We start from the raw sequence: 24,885 nt of genomic DNA on the forward strand, positions 1-24,885 counted from the left end.
AAGCCCTGGAGGAGTTTTATTGGATCTGTAGTAACTAAGCAAGGCTGTGGGGCTTTTAGGGAGTCATCTGTCAGCACTGGTAGTAATTCATCTGAAAAAGAAAAGTGCATACACAATGTAAGTTTAGCGTGCGTTAGTTTGACGTTTCCATGCACATAATGTTACTCTACAACAGCAGCGCAATGCTGACACACAGACACCGTCCTCGTATCATACACAACTGTCTGTCTGTTGTTGCTGTTGTAAAGATTTGCGGTTGGTCTTTTTTAAAATAAGACACTTGGCAGATTATTGCTGAAGTGGAATCAATTTATATAATTAGCCTAAATTATATAAAAGTTATTGAAGTTTAAGTTTATTGTTATGAAAATTTTATAAAATACATTTTTCTTTTATTAAAAAATATATAAATTAATATAGGTTTCAGACAAAAAAAATTACAGAAAGTCAAAGCCTAAGCTTTCTGTGAGACTTTTAGCTGCATCACCTCCAAAAAATTTCTAAAGGTCACTTAGGGCGTTTTCACACCTACCTTGTTTGGTCTGGATTTTCGGACTTTTCAGTTTGGTCCGAATCAAAATTGCGAAACCTCCACCGTACCACGGTCTGGACCAAACAGACGAAATTTGGTCCGACGAAAAGAGGTAGTCTCGGTCCGGATCAAACTGAACAAAGGTTCAGTTCGTTTCTAGTGTGAAAGCATTTTCTGTATGGTTCGGACTTTCAGACCATTTACATGAAGTTCCTGTTTATGTTTAAATATTATTATGTTATTTTTAAATTCAATCTAGGCTACATTGATTATGAAAAGTGAAAATATGCGCAATATGTCAGAAGACAGAAAGTCAGAAATAATTTTGAACGAAATTTTGTATGATTTTGCTTAGAAAGCATTTCTTTAATGGGAATTTCGTTTTGTATAAATTGTATTTTTAATCAATGTTTAATCAGATAATTGCGATTACCATTAATCGTACACAGCATGAATACAATGTAGAGAGAGAAAGAGAGAGAGAGAGAGAGAAGCCCCAAATGACCTCAAGAGTCAGAGAGCCAGAGAAAAAAGAGAGCAAGCCACAGTCTTCTTTTATCTATTCCTTGACCATGTGACTGAAACCAAATGTATTTCTTTCAAACTGACCAATCAGACCAAACTTCACCCACTGTAAAGGTGTGGCACCCCCGTCTTTTGTCTTCCAAATGGCCCTTCTGGTAAGAAAATGGGTGTTGACAACAGTAAAGAAAATTTCTTTGTTGGATTTCAAATATCAAATATCTTTGATTATTTTCAATTCCTTCACTGTCTTGATTGTTCACAGGTGTGTCTTGTTTAGTCATTCGTTTTTGTGTATTTAAACCCTCTGCTGCGTCCCAATTCGCCTACTTATACTACGACCTAAAAGTATGTGCTCTTTTTGTGAAGAAAAAGTACATACTTTTGAGTGTGTAGCAGAAGAGTATGCAAGCTTTGAGACATACTACTTCGTCATTTTTAATGGACTCTTTAATTAGTTACGTGCATCCCGTCACCGTTTAAACTGCCCTGTCAATCATCGTCACAGTTCAAATCCTCCACATTCAGTTTAATTTCCTACCGTATCGGAGAGAAATGTAGTCGCACGTCTGCCATTCGTGGGTCTTTAATGCAGACTCCTCTCATGTGTTTGCAGTTTAAATATAATGATGCATTTAAAAGTTAGGAAAACGTTGCAACTTTAAAGCACAGATTCGAAACAGAAGGTTGACTCTTTGTACTTTTTTATCATTTAATGTTTTATTTGAAAAGAATAAAGAGAAAAATCTGTCACATGGACCCTTTAATAACATAAATATGATCAAATGTATAAAATATTATTGAAACAATTTGTTTATTAGTTACACTTTGACCGTTTTTTCATGGCACACATGAATATAATCCATTACTTTCTACAGGACCTTTGAGAAACATCACTTCACTGACGAATGGAAACTCTGAAGAATCGTTTAATTTTCATTGGTAGTTGGATGTGGGCGTGTCCAGCGACGCAACAAAAGCTGGGAAAAGTTTTGAAAAAGTAGTTTCCTTTTACCGCGGTGTCTTGCTGTGGCTACAACAGAAATAATACACACATTTACACAGGTCTGTGTTTTTTGAAAGCAAATGAAACAACACTACAAATGCTACAAATAATCTGAGTTATCTAAAAAATGTTTTAAAGAATATGATTTATGTCAGTGAGACGACATGTATAATCCAATGTGTAACAAAAAGAAAAGACTGTTTAGTATCTATTGACTAGTAGATTGACTACTGAGGACATAATCTAATCTTTATTGATTATCTTGAGAAGACCTGAGGATATCCAACTTACAGATTCTCATATTCAGAAGAGCCCGACTGGAGAACAGCAGGTCTGGGATGGACAGTCTATGGGGAAACACATTGATTATTTATTACCTGCACTAGGGATGTGACGGTGAGGAAATTTTCCCACCGGTTATTCGACGTGTGTCAACACCGGTAATACCGGTATCACCGGCGGGGGCTTGTGTGTGGGCTTGTAAATCACTAATTCTATCTAACCGAAAGTAACATACACGCGCTCTGTGAGACCATGAATGATGTTCATCCGTAAATGCGCGCTCTGTGAGGCCATGAATGAAGTTCGTCCGTAAATGCGCGCTCAACATGGGTGCGTCTCAACAGTTCCCTAGTAGTCAGGGCACTGATCAGGCATTGATCGGTCTATGTGTGAGACGCACGCCATGAATGAATGACAATTCGTCCGTGAACCCTTGTTTATACTCGACGCGTCCGCACCATGGTCCGAACGAACAAGCGCGAAGGTGCGCGCGGCAAAAATTGCGTCATCTCAGAGTGTCGGACTCAAAGGAAATGCGCGCTCTGTGTGGCCGTGCACATTTTACTTTCGGTTTTGAATTAGCGCCAATTCGGTGGCGGGTTGCTTGAATTGTGGGTTCATAAGCCTATAATTTTATATGAAAAACACAACAACAAAACAAATGTCAAACTCCCTTAAATATGCGCTTTTACGTTTCTCTTTGAAACCAAATCTTCCGCGATCATCTCAGTCAGCTCCTCACTCTATGATGAATGAAATCTGATGAATGACTCCTGCCGAGACTCACGGTCGGGTCATGCTTTATTAAGCAGACACATTCAGTTTTAATTTGTATTGTCTGTTCTCTAACTGAACTAAATTATTTTATTAGGATAAAAAAATAAATAAAAAAAAACCACGGTGGGGCGGTGCCACGGTGGGCAAGTGATGTAAGCGGTGTTGAGTCTGAACACCGGTAACACCGGCAACACCGACTATCGTAGCAAGCCTAACCTGCACAAACTCTATTGCTTGTGTAGTTTATGATATTTCACTCACTGTGAGTGTGTTGTAGAGGTCAGGTGATCTGGACTTGAGCTCAAGAGCTGTATATGTTCCTGCTCTGGGATCATCGTTCTACAGGGAAACAGACAGAAGGACTTACAGCACGAATCAAGAGGCTTTGCATGACAATCAAAAGTGTGATCACTCCAGAGTATCTCTTCTCATCATGAGTGTGATGATGTGCATGTTCTACGTGTATAAAGAAGCTCTAACGGAGGTATTGGTGTCATTCTGTGGTTCTTCGATCTTCTCACCTCATAATCGTGTGCTGCAGATCTACAGTTTATCCTTTTCTTCTGACTGTTGAACAGGAAATGGAAACAAGCCGTTTCATTTAATAATCAAATGTACTGCAGTTTAAAAACAAATATTACTATTTGTTGATACATTTATATTTACATTGTGTACAGTATGATGATGATGATGATTATGATGAATAATCCTACACATGCCACTGTGATCCCCAACCAGACATGCCAACCAAGACCACGATGCACTGAAAGAGGAAGAATATAATTAAATCTGCAAATTAAGAATGAGATGTGTTAATAAAAGCTTCACCTGTGACAGTTACAGCGTCTGATCTCTGAGATCCATGTTGATTGTGAGCCTGACAGTAGAAGCGTCCACTCTGTAGTGCACTGAAACTCTGTCCAGATCCAACAGCTGAGGTTTCATTCTCCTTAAACCAGCTGAAGTTCAGAGCAGGAGGGTTTGAATCACTGCTGCAGCTCAGAGTCACTGAATCTCCCTCCACTATTACACCAGATCCACTCATCAACACTGAGACGCTCCTGGGTGGGTCTGAAAAGGACAAACATTTCAAATTCACATTAAATATTAGAAAATTGTAAATGTAGATGTGAACAATGTGCAGATGATCATTAACTCACACATGACGTTTAGAGTCACAGCATCAGAGTATTTCTCTCCATGTTCATTGATGGTCTTGCACTTGTATTCTCCACTGTCATCAGAGCTGATCTTTGAGATGCTGTAGATTCTTCCAGATCCTACAATCGTTCCTCCTTTAAACCAGCTGAAGTTCAGAGCAGGAGGGTTTGAATCACTGCTGCAGCTCAGAGTCACTGAATCTCCCTCCACTATTACACCAGATGGACTGATGGACACTGAGACGCTCTTTGGTGGATCTAAAACAAACAAACAAAACAAATTAAATTTGACATCACACACTTTGAGACTTAAGAATCCACTAATCAATTATAGCTTTAGTTCTGACAGGTCACGGTAGTCAGGCTCGCATCAGCTGATCCACATCTTTATACTCATGTTTTACGATTGTTAATATGGAAGTAAAATAATGCCAAATGTTTTGAAACAAAAAGCTTGTTGAATTGCACTACTTGAAAAACCGTGCTTGCATTATAATTCATTGTATTTTTAGAGCTTGAATTTTTATGGGCTGAAATTCAACATGGTTGTATATTTAAGATCTGAATATTTCAATTCAAAATATTTCACACACATTTTCATTATTAAAAATTTAATAATCCATGTTCACCTCTCAGATTTCACTTCCAAAATATTCATTCTGTTTAAAAAAAAAATACAACTTATAATATACGACAGGCAATTCTTGCTTTTTATTTCGCTTTACAAATTCGCTTCCACCAATTCAGTGGTTCAAATTCAACAGAACTGCAGGAATAGCAGTAGATTACTGAGCATAATCTCCATCTGCTGTTAGTCGACCTCACCAGCAGGCGGTGCAAGCGGCTGTTGACAAACACCAGAGCGACGGGTAGAGAGAATCATTCATTCATTAAAATGGATTTGTGATGATTATCAGGGCCAGTATGCATTGCAGTAAAACTGCAATATTGCATTTTTTTTCGTGTCCTAAAATCTGCATATATACTTCATTATACTGCAAATCTACAGTTGTACTTCATTGGACTGCTGTTATACTAGATTATACTGCAGTTATTTTTTGTAAGGGTGTGCTTGTTTATCGTTCTGGCTAGTGGCTAGTATGGCGCACTACTCAGTAGAAACACATTTTTGATGTACCCTCTGTATAACATCAGTAAATGAGACTATTAGATGGAGACTACATCTTTATCATCAAGTGGCCCACATCAGCTGAACACATCGTCTCTTACTATTCTTGACATAACAGACACAGATACAGCAGCCAGAGAAAAGCAATGTTAGAAAGTCAAGAGTCAAACAGACTCACTAAAGCAAACACTGATCACCATAATGGCAGATTTTTTTTTATCTCTGTTAATTCACAATGATATGTTTTTTTCTTCTGGTTAGTAATGTGTGAAGCTGGTAATGCTGTTTGTGGAGTTGTTTAATCCTCCTCTGCTGAGAGATTTAATGTCTTCTTTTATCTTTTATCTTCAGTTGATTTCATCTAATGCCGAGTTCAGACTGCACAAACAGGTTCAAACTGGTCGGATCGCAGTTCTTTTCACACTGCATGACTATCTTGGGTAGCATTCAGTCACTGCTGTGTTCACACTGACCGATGGATCGGCGACAGGGGGCTTCACACTGCATGACTGTACAAGAGGAAAAATCACCAACAGCTCTGTCCCGTCAGCGAACTACGTTTCACAAGCAAACACACGCAAGAAGTGAGAAGGAAACAACGCAAGATCACACGTGAGTCAGCCATGTGTAGCATGTTGAAAGTCCAGTTTGCTACCATGAGTCAAAAGAGCCAACCAGCCAACATGTCTCTATGATGTTCTGATACAGAGATATAGGTCTTGCTGAACGGTTGCTAGGGTACTCTGTTTGGTTGCTATGGAGCTTGGCAGCATCCAATGACGATACTCCAAAGGCTGCTTGTCAGTATGAATGGCATAAACCAACCCCCATGCCTTTATGATGTTCTGAGGCAGAGATATAGATCTTGGTAAACGGTTGCTAGGGTGCTTGATAATGGTTGCTAGGGCGTGACTAGGAAGTGGTGAAGGTGATTTGTGATTGGCTGTTGATGCCCTGAATAAAAAAAACCCACCCTCAAGTTTCTATGACACTTCTATCCAAAGATATCCCTTTGATGTTTTTTAATGGAAGTCTATGGGATCAGTTGCTAGGGAGCTCTAAATGGTTGCTAGGGCGTGGCTTGATAGGGTCACAGTGATCCTGAGATAGTGATTGGTTGGCTGAGTAAATTGAGCCCATTTCTACGAAATCCTCTCTCAGAGTTATGACTCGTTACAAATTTTTGCAATGTTAAGTCTATGGGATTTTTTTCGCTACTTTTTCGCCACTGGGGTGAACATCGCACCCCCGACCCCTTAGAAGAGATATAGCACACCATTCCCGAATAAGCCGGTCGATTTGACTCATTCATGGGTCTGTGACAAAAGCTGTGGGAGGGGTAGCGCCAAAATGTTGTCCGAAATAATTATAATAAGTATGGTGGATAACAATAGCTATATGATATATATAATAGCCAGGCTCAACCCTGCTTAGCTTCAGTGGGTCTTGAGCTACAGGGTGATATGGCTGCTGATTTATTTTTTATCAGCATAGTCATAATTCATAATGAGGAGCCGTCGATGGTGTTGCTTTGTAAATAAACCCTTATTGTAACAAAAGCTATAGTTAATTACAAGAATATGTTAGTTTTAAGTTAGAAAGAGCTTTAAAATATGGAGCTTCTTGAATTATTGACTAAACAATCCCCCCATATCCACGCCCCCCCAATAAAGCCACGCCCCGTCTGGTGAGTACCAGCACTGATGATGATGATGCTCTTATTCATGCAAATGCTTTTAAACCATTCAAGCGCAACAAGAGAGAAGAGAACGAGCTGTCTGTGAATGTCCTGACTATAACACACACTTGTTCCAAAAAGAGGTTTTCAGAGAACAACAATTTCTGGTTTTCAATGCTTTTCCTCAACAAGCACTGCAAGCAAACACTGAGATAATGTCAGCATGTTGCCATAACAACATTAAGCCCCTGGATCATGAGAGAAGCACAGAATGGAATTTGCTGAATGTGACTGACAGTAATCATTCCCTGTGTGTAAGAGCTCCCTGAACACATTCAGATTGTCATTGCGTTCACTGCTTTTACTGTGGATTTACAGTGCAGGAGTGAATGACTCTTATCGGCAGATAGAAGAGTCACAGGTCATCACAGGAATGATTAACGGGAAAGCATGTTTACAACACGCCACACTCGTTAATGACATTTGCAAACATGCTTTAAAGTGCACTCACACATGCTTTTGTGTGTTATGTAAGGTTTAGGTTCACTGGAGCATTTCTGTTCATTAACAACCCTAATATATACACATACATTCATAAATATATATATCGGCCTGTCCATAAACTACTCACTGGACTGTTGAGGATCATGAGACACTGGTCAAAGTGGTAATGCTCCATTGTGGAGTGGGAGTACAGCTGGGCCACTAATAGCCACTATAAAAAACTTTGGTCTCTTTCTCATCCATGTCCTCCATGATTTTCACATCACCTTATAAATGAACACATAAACTCTGACTTCAGTGGCCTCCATGTTTACTATTGTTCAGATCTATGACCACTGCAAAATCCTCAGAGATAAATCAACACTGCTCACGGCACATATTGTCCCAATCTAAAGAGTTAAAGTGACAGTGTTGATTAAACTCTGAGGATTTTACTGTGCAGTTCACACTCAAATCTGTTATTGGACACATTCAATTAATAATAATGTGAACAGCCACACAAAGAAATCTGAGCAATAAAACAGAATTGAGCACTAATGCTTGCAGTGTAAATGTAGAGACACATGATCTGAATCTGTTTTTTTGCTCTTTTCAAAAATAAATCGTAAATTCATACTCACACATGACATTGAGATGAACATCAGGAGAGATGTGATGGTGTCCGTGTACAGCACAGCTATATCTGCCTGCATCCTCTCTTCTGACTGACTGCAGCAGGAGTTCATTGTTTCTGTCTCTTCTCTCAGTTAATGGCTGTGAGTTTCTGGACCAGATGAATGTTGCTCTGTCAGTCAGAGTGCAGCTGCTTTTACATGTCAGACGGACTGAATCTCCCTCTGTCACTCTCTCAGGAGACTCCACCTGAAGATCTGAACACAACACACACATTATATCTAGTGCTGCGGTCATACACTGATTATTATTCAACATAATGCACAGAACAAGAGATAAACCTCACCAAACTCATCTGTGACAGTAAGAGTCACTCCTGGATGACCAAGCCATTTTCCATCAGGATGATCAGTGATGAATCTGAAATAGTACTCGTGTGAATCATTCAGTGTCACATGACTCAGTCTGACGGTGCAGTTCTGCTGTTGATCTCCCAGATACTGAAGCCTCTGACTGTATTCAGGGTCATTAGACAGATCTAAAAGCATTATTATACCCTTTACAGACTCTTTAGTCCAGAACACGTTCTTGATCTGATGTCCAGTAGGGTATGAATAAGAGCAGTTCATTATCACTGTTGAGTCCTTTAGTGCACAGATGTGTGAAGGACTGTAACTCACACCCCAATCATCACTAGAAACCCCTGAAACACAGAATTCATCCTGATGAACATGATTTATCAGTTATACTGGACCATTGAAAACTTCATATTTTTACTTCTAAACAGCGACTCATGACAGGAAATATAAGCTCATCTTCTCAGAATCTATTGAGTGATGAATGATCTCAGTGTGAATTACTTCATGAGCTTTGATGGAGGATGTTGCAGAAATAAACACAGAAACAGAAGTGAAAACAGACGTCAGTCACGAACAACAGCTCTATCAAATAATCAAACACACGACAGACTAAGAAAATAATCAATGATGATTTAAAGACTCAGCTCTGTGATCTTCTATATGCTAACAAACAGTCCTTTGACACATAAACCTCAACAATATCTCCACATCGTCTTCTGAGAAAATGAGCCAAAAATATCCATGATCTGCGATACACTGATGTTTGTCCAATCAAATGCTCTGATGAGTGAGAAAGTCCCGCCCCTAAACCACCGGACACTGACTAGCAAGAAGCAAATTAGCAATTCATGTTCAAAATTGTGACGTCACTAAAAACTATTGGATATTTATAAAACGGACAAGCCCATTGACATCTCTCACTCAAACTTCCTGCTTCAAAAGGAAACGCATCAATATAGCACAGAAAACTGCTCATTAATCATCATTATATGATCCAAACAGGCTACAAACTTCAGAAGAAAAGGACAGACTCTTTATAACTAAATTACACAGAAGATGAAATGTGCCAGAGACTCACCGTGAATCATGAGCAGAAAGACCAGAGGAAGAGCAGGAGCCGTTCTGACCCACATCAGCATAAAATACATCTATAATACAGCATTAAACATCACTCATATACTCATAAACAGGTCATGTTCATCAGCCTAAACAGCTCTTAGTGTTAGTGAGATCTTTGCACATCTGGAGATTATTAAAGCTCAACATCAGTGTGTGTGAATGAACTGATCATTAGATGAACAGAAGATATTTCTCATGTGTTATATGAGCTTCATCTATAGAAATAATCATCAGTGTTCATTTAAGTAAGAGTGTGTTTGTCTTACCGTGTTGTAGCTCATCAGATCAACAGCAACTGAACGACTGACTGAGTAACACATGCACTTTTAGCTTTACAGTGAAGGACTGTGTGTGGTTAACACTGTTTATTTAAAGCCAGTGACGGAAATATCAGTGTCTCTTCCTCAACAAGAGAACAACATCACTGAACTAAACCTGACTGAAGAACAATAATCATCCTTTCATTAAAGGGTAACTTCAGTGATTTAGCATTAGTCTTTGTATCAGTAGAAACCCGGTAGTATATTCAAATTATGGTTCTTTCCCCCTCATGTCCCCCTGAGATGAGAGAATTATGCATTTAATTTCTGGAAAGAATCCTCAGATGACGCAAATATCGTTATCTGAGGATATTTTGGCCAGAGGCCAGAGACTACAGGAGCTGTTCCACATGTTATCAACCCGCCCACAGGGGAGGATCTCACTCACAGAATGTAAATGAGCTCGGCTCAGGCATTCATAACGGAGCGGTGCGGAGCAAAGTGAGTGCTTCAACTTTTCAATGAATTCCTATCAAAGTTGAGCTTCCACATGTGATCTGATATCGTCAGACTGGACAGTGAATGACAGCCGCTCTTACCTCAGCTCTGCTCAGCTCTTCACATGATGAATGAAATCTGACTCCTGCTGCGTCTGTGACGTGACTCTCGTTCGGCTCACACACACTTTATTGAAGAGACACGTTCAGTTTTTAATTGTAGTGTCTGTTCTCTAACTGAAGGAAATTATTTTATTACTATGAATATCAAAATGACGTTGGAGCGGTGTAATGGTGGGCAAGTGATAACCAGTAGCCGTGGCTTTGGGAGTGGCCTCGTAGGGCAGTGAAGCAAGTGCATTCTGGGAGTTGTTGTGTTTCATCCACATGAGACAAAAATACATTTTCTGTCTTTTCTCGCTCTAGAAGGCACCAAATTCAAAAATGATTTCACATTTCTACTAGATAAATGACCCAGTTTAAATAAATATTGATCTTCCCAGCGCTGAAGTGTCCCTTTAAGCTGAAGATGAATGATTGTGATTTACAGGTGACCCTGGGGGTGTAACGATTGACTCTTTTCTCAATGCTTTGATTACAAATCGAATGAATCGACGATTTCGGTCAATATTCGATTTAAAATTCTAAGAATCATAGACGAGAGATTGAGCGAAGAGCTTAGAAAGTGCCCTCATTTGTACAACTCTAGCATGAAAGAATACAAAGATATTTACATGGGTTGTAACTCGTGGCGAGAGATTGCTCAAAACTGTACATGCGTTGAATGCCTGCGTACACGTGCGAGTCAAAAGAAGTATACTTTGCCATAAATGGGCCTCATTCATGAAACTTAAAGGTCCCGTTTTTCCTGTTTTTTTTTAAGCTTTGATTGTGTTTACAGTGTGCAATATAACATGTGTTCATGTTTTGCGTGTAAAAAAACACAGTATTTTTCACACAATGTACTTATCTGTATACCGCTGTTTTCACTGTCCTCAAAACGGCCTGATGATGATTTCCTTGTTCTATGAAGTCCCTCCTTCAGAAACACGTAACGAGTTCTGATTGTGCCAGCGGTTCCCGTGTTGTGATTGGACAGCAGTTTAGCGCACGTTGCCTGGAGAGGTCACGCCTCTTACCATAACGGGGAGATGCATGCGCTCAATGTTACTGTAAACATGTCTATATTACCGTATCAATTTGAGCCGGAATAAGACCCCGGATGAAAATAACAGTGTCTCGACGACATTGCGACAAACAAACTCTACAAACGCAACACTTCCTCTTCTCCACGTGGGAGAGCAACAAGACCACGCCCCCTTTTTTGCGTATTCTTGTGGGCGGATGTTAGTCAACAAACTGCTCTACTGACGTCATTAAAGCAGGATGTACAGGGATGTCCTCCGGATTCACAAACGCTTCAATACCACGAATTCGGTAGTTAAACGTATGTATATTAATGAATACCAAACATTCATAAATAAGGCGTGCATTCACACTCATTCCTCATTAGCATAATCCCGCCCATGAGTTACAACTGCAAATGACGTGTCCAGGAACGCTGTGGAGTCTTCTGGACTTCTTTCTCAGGTTTGGCTCCAGTTTTTTGCATTAATGCTAAAGAGACTAATTTGCCATATGCCTAGCAATAAATATTAAATTATCATGTGTCCACTAAAGCATTTTTAGCCAGCTACCTTTGATACTTTGGTTGCTATGATACAGAATATCCATGGCATTAATGTGTTACTATAATCTAATTTTGAAGAATATTACTGAATATAAAAATGCAGTAACCAGCAATATTAACTGTTTGTCCCGCCCCATCTCCACTGTGATTGGACGGCTGGGTAAAAAGTGACCGTGACGAGAGCTGCCTATTATCCAAAGTTGAACCGTTAAAAAAAAAAGACCGGGCAAATCAACTCGTGAAATATTATTATGGTACATAGTGCATCAAAATGCAATGTCATTCTCTATATGTGACTGTGTTGATGTAATAAATCAGCAGAGAATCAGGTGGCTGGTCACTCAAGGCTTCTTTTATTGGCCTGGGAAAAAGCACTGCATCCACGTTGCATGTAAGATCAGCAGCGAAGCATCGTGAAACTGCTGGCGATTACATTTTCTCAAGGTGATCGTCAACATATAGTGGACAGAATTCTGAATAAGACATACATTGAAGAAAATAGAATATAAAACAGTATCTTTTCTTCTCAATTCTCATCACATTAATGCAAAGAAACTATAAACTCAAGTGACCAATATTTTTGTATAAATTATATACAGAAAGGAAGAGCGCACATATCTAAAATGGCGCAGTTACACGCTCAGCACGTGCGAGAGCAAACAGCACGTGCGGTTATCGCTAATCGGCTAACAATTAATCCACAGAACATGACAAAAACACATACCTGTGAAAAACACAAGGCAAAAAGCCTGGTTAAAGCACTGCATCCACGTTGCATGTAAGATCTTAAAATAAATAGAGTTCGGAGTTCACAAGCATGTTAATACACACACACACACACACACACACACACACTTTTATCATCACAAATAACACATGACTCTAATGACAAAACTAGGAGTTGACAGACAAACACAGTAAACTTGTGTGTAGTATAAAAGTTCAGCTATGCACTTGAAAACAATCCAAACTCGAGTTAAGACAGAGCGATCATCAAAGCAGCTTACCAGCAGCGAAGCATCGTGAAACTGCTGGTGATTACGTAGCACCGCCCCTCAATACAATGTACGCAAATGAAGCAATAACCAATGGCGAGTTTTCCCAATTTGTGCATGAATTTGACAAACATTTTTTAAACTCTGTTACATACACCCCCCTTAAATTCTGCTAAATTGGGCAAGAACCAGCATATGTAACAAACAGAACATAGATGTCAGAAAGAGAGAAAACAAAATAATTAAGTGCGAGTACAAGAGCTTTACAATACAATACGTCAGATAATCAGTCTCTTCCCAGGAAGTGTATAAGAATGGAATGGTACCAGGTCACACACTCAATACAGACTATAGGAGGTGCAGTCTACACACTTCTAGTGGTTACAAATGCATCTCTGTTCTTCTTATTTCTTTTGATGCAAACAACTCCTCAGACTCTCAGAGAAGAAAAATTCTCACTTTAAAGTCAAACTCCTAACAATCACAGTTCACTCATACATATAAATCATCACTCAGACATATAGAGCAAAAATGTTCCTTAACAACTCAACAAAGTTAGTTCCCTGAAAAATAACCTGGGCATCACTGTGTGAGTCACTTTTCACAATTTTCTGATTATCAATTTCACAAATAAGTCTGTCAGGGGGCTTAACTGATCTCCCTAATCGTGTAGTGATGTGGCCTGTTTGTGTGCTTGTGGGCTGTTCGCAAATGACAGGGGCAAGTCTGTTATCAGGTACTTGCAAACAACTGGAGGAATCATCTGGCTTAGATGCGGGTAAACTCTCCGTACTCTCAACAGGTTCAGGAACATGCTCAGTTTCTGGACTGTGCTGATCATTGTCAAAACACTCTGAAGGATTCATCTCATCAGGGATGTCTGAAGCTCCACCACAAGTGGCATCCTGCATAACATCACTATCATGTGTTCCATCCATATGAAGTAACCATTCTGATGTCTTTGAAACAGGATCAGGATCATCCATTAGAGCAATCAAGGGCATTGCCACGGGTAGCACCAGTGGAATCTGATCGAACTGACTCCTCACCATCATCGTCCCAGGATAAGAAATTCACTGGAAGCAACAGATTTATGTGCACCACTTTTTCTTTGCCAGTCTGAACAACCTTAATCCTGTACACATTGATTTCTGGTCTCACTGATTGAACCTCATACAGAACAGAGTCCCACTTATCTGCGACTTTCCTCATGCCTTTCTCTCCACGGTTAGCCAGCAAAACTCTATCTCCCAGTGCTAAGGGTGAACCTCTGACCTTCCGATTGTAAAGAATGGCATGGCGGTTCTGCTCTTTGAGACTGTGTTTTCGGGCAATTTCTGCAGCTGTGCTAAGGTCTCTTCTCAGTGCAGTGACAAACTCATGGTGGCTGACCACCCTATCATCACGAAGAACATGCTGAAACATGATGTCGATCGGCAGCCTCGGGATACGCCCAAACATAAGATAAAAGGGAGCAAACCCGGTCGTCTCATGCACTGTACAATTGTAACTGAAGGTTAGCGTCCGTAGAAGCTGTGGCCACCTTGCCTTGGATTTCACTGGGAGAGCTCTTATCATATTTCCCAGAGTCCTATTGAAACGTTCCGCTAAACCGTTACCCATAGGGTGGTATGGTGTAGTGTGTGATTTTTGAACACCAGCCATCTCAAGCAAGTTCTTTATGATTTTACTTTCAAAATTCGCACCCTGGTCCGAATGTATTCTCTTTGGAAATCCGTAAATGCAAAAGAAGTCATTCCAAAGGCGACGGGCAACTTGTTTAGCGGACTGGTTTTGACAGGGAAAGGCATGTGCCATCTTAGAAAAATGATCTGTCACTACTAGGACATCAACGACCTTCCCTGAAGTCTGTTCAGCACTCCAAAAGTCGATGCATATTAGTTCCATAGGCTCAGATGTCCGAATGTGCTCAAGGGGTGCACAAGCATCTGGCTCTGGAGTTTTCCCGACAACACATCTCTGGCAGTTCGTCACATAAAGCTTGATGTCCTTACTCATCCCTGGCCAAAAGAATCTTTCAGCAGCAAGGGAGAGAGTTCTTACACTACCCTGATGTCCAGCTGCGTCATGAACACCACGGAGAACTTCATGCTTCAGGGAATCAGGTACAACATATTGAAAGAGTTTCTTATTCATCAGACGGTCCTTCTTTACTCTGTACAGCACATGATTGCGAATCTTTAGTTTTTTCCAGTGCTTCAAAAGGTTTTTCACGGAGCTAGGTTCCTTTGCTCGCTCACTCTTTGAAGGACGTTTATGTCTCAGAACATAGTTGATGACTCTAGTGACTATGTTGTCCTGCTCTTGGAGATTAGAGAGTCTGGAAAGTGGGATTGCAACAGATGGATCTTCAGCCGGGAGCTGGAGTGACGTCGGACTGGCCACAGTTACTGGACTAACTCCACCATTGCAGTGAACACCCAGGACAGCAGAAACTTCAGAAGCATCAAAGGATCCAGGACACGAGTCATTCACGACATCTTGCAGTTCGTTCTCAGTATCGCCGTCACTGGTATCCTGCACATTCTGACAGTTGTTAGTGACACGAAAGGCATCTTGCACAGTACCGGTAACAACACCATTGACCTCATCCAAAAGAGACACATACGGCTCTTTCAACAGACGATGGCTGACACAAGACTTTACAAAGGGCTCTCTGCTCAAGGCGTCTGCAACAATGTTCTTCGTGCCTGGCACATACTATGAGCTGGGTAGTTCATCTGAGACATGGAGAGTGTTTTGCTTGCAAAAGCAACCGGGCGTGCAATTTTCTCACCAGGGGGCACCTGAGATAACACGGCTCCTATGCCATCAAATGAAGCATCAACAGAGAGAATGAAGGCATGGCTGAAATCTGGGTGAGCTAGGGTCACACTGTGCAGAAGGTCTTGCTTTAAATTTTCAAAAGCTGTTCGACACTCACTAGTCCAATCCTCAGGTGAAAGTTTTACAACACTGGATGGCTTCCTCATACGACTACACTTCCTCTTAGTTTTATTCTGCGACCGATCTGAAAGGAGACTGAAAAGAGGTTTTGCCTTAGCAGAACAGTCCTTAATGAAATGCTGATAGTATAAAATCATACCCACGAAAGATCTGATCTTCTTTTGAGAAGGGGTTATACTATCTGCTTCCATGAGGTCAGCAGTCTGGATGTCACTGATCACCCTCACCTTTTCTGGGTCAGTCTGAACACCATTCCAGGTGACGACGTGTCCTAATAACTTAACAGATCTCCTGAGGAACTTGCATTTCTTTGGCGCCAGCTTTAAGTTGTGCTTAGACAGGCGTGAGAAAACCAGTTCTAGTCGGTCAAGAGCTACCTGCTCACTTGGAGCAAAAACCATCAGATCGTCCAAGTAGCAGAGAAGGCTTGTGAAATTTTCATCACCAAAAATGGACATCATCATCCTCATATATGTCGCTGGGCTGTTGGTCAATCCCTGAGGTAAGCGATTGTACTCATGGAGGCCGAAAGGAGAGGAAAAAGCGGGAACATTATAAAAGCCAGAAGTCAAGTCCATGGTAGAAAAGAAAACGTTGCCTCCTAAAGCTGCGAGTGCATCTGCTTGGTGCGGGAGTGGATGGGCATCCTTCACCTTCTTGGCATTCAGCCATCTAAAATCGGTACAAATACGAAGGTCACCATTCTTTTTCCACACCAAAACTAGCGGGGATGCATATTCACTCTTTTTTGAATATGCATGAGATATGCTTGAGATTTCCTTATAATACCTTTAACTTCCATCTCATCCAAGGAAGTGCGCAGCTTATCATAGTGACAGGGGGCTACACGTCGGTAAGGCAGTCTAAATGGTTTCTCGTCCACCAAGTGAATTTTGTGAACAAAGTCGGTGGCTTCTCCACAATCCATTTTTCCATGAGAAAAGATTGACTCATACTTCTCAATGAGATCCAAAAGTCTATCCTTCCACTCCTCTGACACTTCACAGGCATCCAGCTCCAGATCCTCCAGTTCTAATGTGTCCAGCATGTTTCTTCTTTCAACACTGGTCCGCACATAACTCACGGGACTCGCAGCAGACTGAACATTACTCTTCAGAGACTCGGGTGTAGACAACTCCTCTACAGCTATACAAGTGAAAACATCTACGATTTTCGAGTTCTTCTAAAGAACGATTACCTTGTCTGTAGGGTTCATAATCTTGAACGGCACCCATCTACTGCCCCACATCGGTGTGATGACTCTCCCTATGATCACGTTCATTGGACGGCATTTACAGAGGGTTGGTTCAACAATGACTGTGCTCCCCACAGAAACAGCTGTTGACTCAGGAAGCTGAGCCCAAGCAAGATGTTCATGGTGCGGTTCTAAAGTAATCTTCTCCTTCAACTTAGCTGTGCCCACCTTGTCAGGCATGTCTCCTCCCGTCCATCGCTCCACATTCGACAGAAGAGACAGGAATTGGTGACATTCAATATCATCAGAATTAATTTGGTTGGACACAAGTCTCCAGTATCCATCGGTTTCTTTCATTTTCTGAATCAGCCACTTGATAGCGTTGCTGCCCAGGATCAAATCATCGGTTTGGCCTGGGACGACTAAAACTGGAACAACCATCCTGCAGGCGTAAACTGAGAGCTCAAGTTCATACATCACTTTTGGGGTAACACGCTGTCCGCCACAACCAATAATTACAACATCACTAGCAGGGAACTTTTGTAAATTGGGCTTGTGCTGCAACAATCGATGTTCAGCAGCTTCACTCAATGTGCATGCCATAGAACCGCTGTCAACCATAGCTTTCAGTTGAAGATCGCCCCATACTGTTGCTGGTGTGTAAAAGAGACTATCAATTCTCTGTACTCTGTGTGTGTTCTGAAAAATGACTGTATTCCCTGCTGGCTCTACAGAACTAGAAAAACTATAAACTGAGGCAGGGTTGTTCATACAACACTGGTTGGGAGGAATATGCTCATGATCTACACTGTCCTCCCTTGAGCGCAGATCTTCTAGTTTCCCAGCCCATGAGAAGACGGGGATTTCACTCTTTCAGGACAGACAATGCGAGAATGGTCAGGAAAGTGACACTGGAAGCACAACTTTTTGTCAAGACAGTGCGTGAGGCCAGAATGATCAGGGCTCGAACAGACAGTGCATGGCAGGTCATTGAGGCCTTTCACTCGAGGTAGACTTACTTTGGGCTTTGCACGTGGACTTGGCTCTTTGCTGGTAGACTCTTTTAGCAGGACTTTTTCCAGCAGGCTCATGACTCGCTCTAATGCAGAAGCTTCCAGAGACCTGGACTGCTGGACATCAGAAGAAGTTGGTAGTGCTGCAGTCGACAGTTCCACTTCGGTTCTGTTCACAGGAATTTTAGTGGGTGCAGCATGTCTTACTGCAGATACAAGACTTGTCTCAGAGTGATATTCATTCAAAATATCTTGAACTTCCCGCACAGACCATGCATCGATTGTTTTAGACCGAAAGGTGATGGCAAGCTCTCTACAAGGGTAGTGTCTGATGAACATACGGGTTACCTCTGTTCCTGGACAATCCAGTACTTTACCCTGTTCCCTCAAGCGCTCAGCAGCGATGTCAACTGCACGGTTTAGCCTGAGCCAGTACTCGTAGGCGTCCTCGTCTGGTCTGGGTAAGGTGGTATAAAAGTCGGCCAGTGGAAGAGGAGAGCAAGGAGCATCTACAAAGTGTTTCCTGAGAATACTAAAGATAGCATCAGGGTTATGCACAATATCAATGCCACAGTTTCTTATGCCAAACTTGACCACATCCCTCGCTTTGCCTCTTAGATGAATTAAAATCTCCTCCGCTTGCTGCTCTTTTCTCAGATTATTCCGTTTTATGTAGTCTCTCATGACATCTATCTACTCATTTAAATCGACAGAATCCGAAACTTCACCGCTGAAGCTAGGAGGAGCTTTCACATTTCTGGAAATTGACAACTGGCTTTGTATTAAGTCCAGCATTTGAGAAGTTGTTCCATCTGCTGTCACATTTTTGGAGGGACTACATACTGACTGTGCGTCAACTGAATGTGTTGGGCTTAGTCTGGTGACTATACTATCAGCAATTTGCTGCCCGACTTGGCTGATTATGTCAGTCATCGCAGTGATAACATCTGGGGGCTGTGTGTTAGGGCATGGAGTAGATGAAAACACACCCTGTTGCTCTCTTGAAGCACCTGATTCATAATTTGTGGACGGGCCCTCACAAACTAATGAATTCGAATTTGGAGAATGACTGTCTATATGAGAATCACTCCGTACATCAGGCCCACTGAACTGTAATGACTTTGGCACTTTCAATAAACCCCATCCTCTACCTTTACCACCACAGACTGGAGTGAGAAAGTTTTCAAAACCACTCATATTGAATATCAGTACACAATGAATATAAAAGACAGAAGAACATCTAAAATGTGCTGTTGACTATAATGTAAATTGTCCTTTGCAAATATAGCAAATTCCTCAAATGCAGTCTCAGAAAGAGGGAAAAAGAAATAGTCTCTTTTTTCTGTGAAAAACAGTTTCTGAGCAAAATTCTGTCCACCTGACTCCAGCGAAAGCTTTAAGATGAACCCTCGGCCGCTTCAGGAGCCATCTTGATTGAAGAAACAACGAGTCACGGCACCAATGTGACTGTGTTTATGTAATAAATCAGCAGAGAATCAGGTGGCTGGTCACTCAAGGCTTCTTTTATTGGCCTGGGAAAAACACATGGCAAAAAGCCTGGTTAAAGCACTGCATCCACGTTGCATGTAAGATCAGCAGCGAAGCATCGTGAAACTGCTGGCGATTACATTTTCTCAAGGTGATCGTAAACATATAGTGGACAGAATTCTGAATAAGACATACATTGAAGAAAATAGAATATAAAACAGTATCTTTTCTTCTCAATTCTCATCACATTAATGCAAAGAAACTATAAACTCAAGTGACCAATATTTTTGTATAAATTATATACAGAAAGGAAGAGCGCACATATCTAAAATGGCGCAGTTACACGCTCAGCACGTGCGAGAGCAAACAGCACGTGCGGTTATCGCTAATCGGCTAACAATTAATCCACAGAACATGACAAAAAAACATACCTGGGAAAAACACACGGCAAAAAGCCTGGTTAAAGCACTGCATCCACGTTGCATGTAAGATCTTAAAATAAACAGAGTTCGGAGTTCACAAGCATGTTAATACACACACACACACACACTTTTATCGTCACAAATAACACATGACTCTAATGACAAAACTAGGAGTTGACAGACAAACACAGTAAACTTGTGTGTAGTATAAAAGTTCAGCTATGCACTTGAAAACAATCCAAACTCGAGTTAAGACAGAGCGATCATCAAAGCAGCTTACCAGCAGCGAAGCATCGTGAAACTGCTGGTGATTACGTAGCACCGCCCCTCAATACAATGTACGCAAATGAAGCAATAACCAATGGCGAGTTTTCCCAATTTGTGCATGAATTTGACAAACATTATTTAAACTCTGTTACATATATACAGAACCTCTATATAGTTTTTATAATGTTGTATTTATGTTCTAGTTAGTATATCAGGTTAAGCTTAAGCTTCAAATAAGTTGAAATTTATTTTTTAATTTCAGTTAACATTTATTTAATTTCAAGTAATTAATATTTTTCTAATGGTTTCAGTTAATTATTATAACTCAGATACTTTATTGAATAATGTGTCAAATACTGTTCTTAGTCTTTCCTCTTGAATATGAATCTGGACTATGAAGACTATGAAATGGGAATGAAATTAAACACAGTTTATTGTGTAAGCACAAACGTATATATAATGTGTGACTTTTAGTTATAAACAAGCTCAAAAAACACATTGACTCTTATTTTGAAATGTCTGCTCCTTACTCATAGACTGTAAAAGCATATGGACGTAGTGTCCGTGGCGTCACCCACAGGATTCTGAAGTGCAGTTTTGAAGAGTAAAGTCGGGTCGAGCTGGCCATCGCCATCTTCACTCCCGGATAACTGAAAATGGGCAAAGAGGCGGGACGTTAAGGCTTTATATAATGTAAACGAATGAGTTATAAAATAATTCACCCCCTCACAGTCGAATTGAAGAGGAAAATTAGCCATACAGACCAAAACCACAATGTGTCCCAGACTGTGAACATGTGTTCTTCTGCTGTAAAGTTGGGCATTTTAACATGAGCTCAATGAGATTCTGCTCTTCTGGAGTCTGCCTCTAGTGGCCAGTCCATGAACTGCAGTTTAAGTCACTTCAGTATCGGCTTCAGGAGAAACTGCAGGAGGAGCCGCTTGGTCTTACTATTGAGTTGCAGGAGCTCATTCAAGCTCAGATGAGGGAGATCAAATATGCATTGTTACAACCGTCTAAAAGATATTACTATATAAACATCATAAAGTAAACATTGTGATTATTCCTCAGCATTAGTTCATAAACATGACCTGTCATAAATGTGTGTTATTGATTGATTGAGCCGCTCTGAAGCGCTGTGGCGTGAGCCTGTAGAAGCTCAACAGCTCTGTGTTTTCCCGCCGTTAGATCCGCACGTTACAACTCACATGAGCTCATCCGTTACACAGGACATCATTTCTGACGGGATCTGTTCTCTAATCGGCCCTCACTCACATCTTCATCTCGATTTTATTCATTGACGAAAGCGACAGTAGATTTTCATCATAGTTTTTGTCATCTAAAACTGGTTTTTATTTATCGTCTCGTTTTCTTCAGTGAAAAATTATTCTTCAACGAAATTAACACTGATACATAAGTACATTTTTGAAAGGACCGTCTTCCCAAAAGTACATGACAAAAGCTCCTGATGCTCCACTGAGTAAAACCCCAACACCAGCAGCACCAGCGACTGCTACAGACCAGAAACATCTGACGGCTGAAATATGGGCTGATGGAGATCACAGGAGTCACCATCTACAGCTCTCAGGTGTTTACAGTTCATTCAGTGTTTATTTATGTGACTGCTTCTACTCGCATTGATTTGAACCAGCATCAGCGATAGGCGCGTGTGCCAACAAAAACGCTAAAGACCGCAGCATATACACCGATCAGGCATAACATTATGACCACCTTTCTAATATTGTGTTGGTCCCCCTTTTGACCCCTGAAGGTGTGCTGTGGGATCTGGCTCCAAGATGTTAGCAGCAGATCCTTTAAGTCCTGTAAATTGTGTAAGCCTCAGAATGTCTGATCTGTTACAAGAACTGTTGTTCAATAGCAAATTTTAATGACAATTTGCCACTTTTGGTCAGTGATGAGATAAGTGAATCATAATACTTTATGCTGAAAACTATATCACCTGATCATCTCTGTTTCTCACTTTCTTTGTAATAAATGATGTTTTATTAAACACTGTTACAAAGTAACTGTTTATTTTCAATAAAACATCAACATCTAAACCTCTGTTAATTCTCAGTAAGAGCTTCTGCTGAGATCTTGAGAGATTTATTGTCTTATCTTCAGTTGATTTCAGGCTTTGTGGCTTTAAGTCAGTTGTAGTTGTTGTGTTTCATTTTCTGAATCAACATTACATTGTAACATTGATTCAATGCATTTAACGTTGACACATTAACACTGATTTATCCTTATTTTGATGGTTGCTTGCTATCTGGGTACTGGGTGTTAAAGTACCTCAGGGTTTTTGATCATTTTCACAAACGTAATGGCCCATAGAATATTTTGTTGCATAGAATATATATATGAATATCTGAGCATGCAATATGAAAATAAAAAACACAGCACATTCACCTCTTCGCTGATCCACTCTATACAACAACATATTCTTGATCATGAAATCCAAGCCTTTCTCCCTGGAGGATTTCTGTTGGGGGAAATTCAGAAAATACTTTGTGGGATTCTATGTCATCCAGTATCTGTACACCTTGGGGATCTTCTGAGGCAGTCCTCCTTACCTCTCCCATCATCAAGGGGCTCTTCAGGGCTGGCTGCTTCTGTGTCTGTGGTCTCTGCAGAGGTTAGCGAAGGCCGTTGATTGGATTGACGGTCTCTTCGTCTGTGTCGGGTAGGTCTCTTCCCCTCTGCAGCTCGGTCTGTCCAGTTGGCCGAAAACACTTGACAGTCTCGGCCCAGCAGGAAAGGGACTGGCACGTGATCCACAACTCCTGCTCGTACTTGGAACTGCCCCCGGGGGGTGACCATGCTTACTTCTGCAGTGGGGTAGTTTCTGGGATCCCCCTGAATGCAGGACACAGAGATCTCTCTTCCCCTGATAAGCCCTGCAAACTCTGGTCGGATCAGTGTCACCATGCTTCCCGAGTCTATAAGGGCTTCTGTGTTCCTGCCCCCAATCTTAACAGAGACCCTAGGGGTCACTTTGAGGAAGTACTTTTGCCGTCTGTTTATGATCACGTGATACAGGACTCGTTTTGAACACTGAGGTAGGCTAATTTACTGACATTACTTTATTTACAATGTATTACCGTTACCCATAAAGCGCACTGTTTTTATGGATAGTAACATTTCCCCTTTCTCCTCGCTGTCTGACTGATATCTGAAACAGACTGAAAGACTCTGATTCTGTCCATCCTGACTATAGAGAGAAGAAACTGTTTTCAGGAGGGAAAAAATTAGTTGGACGTCAATGTAATTTGGAGATCTGTTTATGTCCCATCAATAATTCACAAATCAACCACTAGAGGTCCTGCCAGTGCTGTGAATATAGTAAAGACACACACACTTGGATGGCTTGAAGGTTAATCAGGTTTATTGAAGCACTGGCCCTAGTTCTAAAAACATACAAGATAAAACACACAGAGGAAATTCTTTATAAAATACATGAATACATAAAATAAAACCTGTTTGCATTTGAATATTGATAAGTTATGCAGATATCACTTGTCTGATTTCTAATATTACACCCCAACCTGAAGACCAACAATACTGAATAACAACAGATTAAATTCAAACAATCTTAAGAAGAGTCAAGTTATAAAAAAACAACAACAACAACAATTACACACACACACACACACACACACACACACACACACACACACACACACACACACACACACACACACACACACACACACACACACACACACACACACACACACAAACACACACACATGCACAAGCTTTGTGTTCTCTGGTCTCTATCACTCATTTGACGCTGCTGTAGATCACTGATGCATCTTCCACAGTTTGATCAGCTGATCGCCTTAAAAACAGACAAACAGGAACACATCAGTGTTAAAGCTCAGATTAAATGACCTGTGCTGGTTAAACGGGTGCTGGTTAAGCTGGTGCTAGTTAAGATGGTGCTGGTTAAGTTGGGGCTGGTTAAGATGGTGCTGGTTAAGTTGGGGCTGGTTAAGATGGTGCTGGTTAAGATGGTGCTGGTTAAGTTGGTGCTGGTTAAGTTGGTGCTGGTTAAGATGGTGCTGGTTAAGATTGTGCTCCTGGTTAAGGTGGTGCTTGTTAAGATGGTGCTGGTTAAGTTGGGGATGGTTAAGATGGTGCTGGTTAAGATGGTGCTGGTTAAGATTGTGCTGCTGGTTAAGTTGGTGCTGGTTAAGTTGGGGCTGGTTAAGATGGTGCTGGTTAAGTTGGTGCTGGTTAAGATGGTACTGCTGGTTAAGTTGGTGCTGGTTAAGATGGGGCTGGTAAGGATGGTGCTGGTTAAGATGGTGCTGGTTAAGTTGGTGCTGGTTAAGATGGTGCTGGTTAAGATTGTGCTGCTGGTTAAGTTGGTGCTGGTTAAGTTTGGGCTGGTTAAGATGGTGCTGCT

At 41.0% G+C, this 24,885-nt stretch overlaps 2 protein-coding genes across 3 annotated transcripts in view; both read right to left on the bottom strand.

The window, feature by feature from the left end:
• Positions 1-24,885, bottom strand: part of LOC307123089 (B-cell receptor CD22-like) — a 72,960-nt gene that overhangs the window by 40,248 nt on the left and 7,827 nt on the right. The window contains exon 8 of one of the 2 annotated variants that reach the window (XM_079811479.1): positions 23,839-24,315. The exons of the other annotated variant lie outside the window; for it this stretch is intronic. Within the exon in view, the coding sequence (XP_079667605.1) occupies positions 24,258-24,315 (58 nt within the window). The 3' untranslated portion in view covers positions 23,839-24,257. Of the gene's footprint in view, positions 1-23,838; positions 24,316-24,885 lie in introns of those variants that run through there. 2 annotated transcript variants of the gene reach the window in all.
• Positions 1,762-10,029, bottom strand: LOC307123088 (B-cell receptor CD22-like). Its single transcript, XM_079811478.1, has 11 exons — positions 9,947-10,029; positions 9,640-9,709; positions 8,549-8,905; positions 8,211-8,459; positions 4,280-4,537; positions 3,948-4,190; positions 3,786-3,882; positions 3,641-3,686; positions 3,381-3,458; positions 2,352-2,407; positions 1,762-2,087 (listed from the first exon to the last, which is right to left on the bottom strand). The coding sequence occupies exons 1-11, from the start codon at positions 9,998-10,000 to the stop codon at positions 2,066-2,068; spliced, it is 1,530 nt and encodes a 509-aa protein (XP_079667604.1). The 5' UTR covers positions 10,001-10,029; the 3' UTR covers positions 1,762-2,065.

The sequence above is a fragment of the Gobio gobio genome (genome assembly GCF_949357685.1).
Source record: "Gobio gobio genome assembly, chromosome: 3".
NCBI classification, from domain to species: Eukaryota; Metazoa; Chordata; class Actinopteri; order Cypriniformes; family Gobionidae; genus Gobio; species Gobio gobio.

Excerpts from the sequence above, each read along its gene's own strand:
- LOC307123088 (XM_079811478.1), bottom strand. The coding sequence starts at position 10,000 with ATGTGTTACTCAGTCAGTCGTTCAGTTGCTGTTGATCTGATGAGCTAC. Across the intron at positions 8,906-9,639 it reads CTTTCTGCTCATGATTCACG|GGGTTTCTAGTGATGATTGG; the intron begins GTGAGTCTCTGG and ends TCTGTGTTTCAG. Across the intron at positions 4,191-4,279 it reads TGTGACTCTAAACGTCATGT|ACCCACCCAGGAGCGTCTCA; the intron begins GTGAGTTAATGA and ends TGTCCTTTTCAG.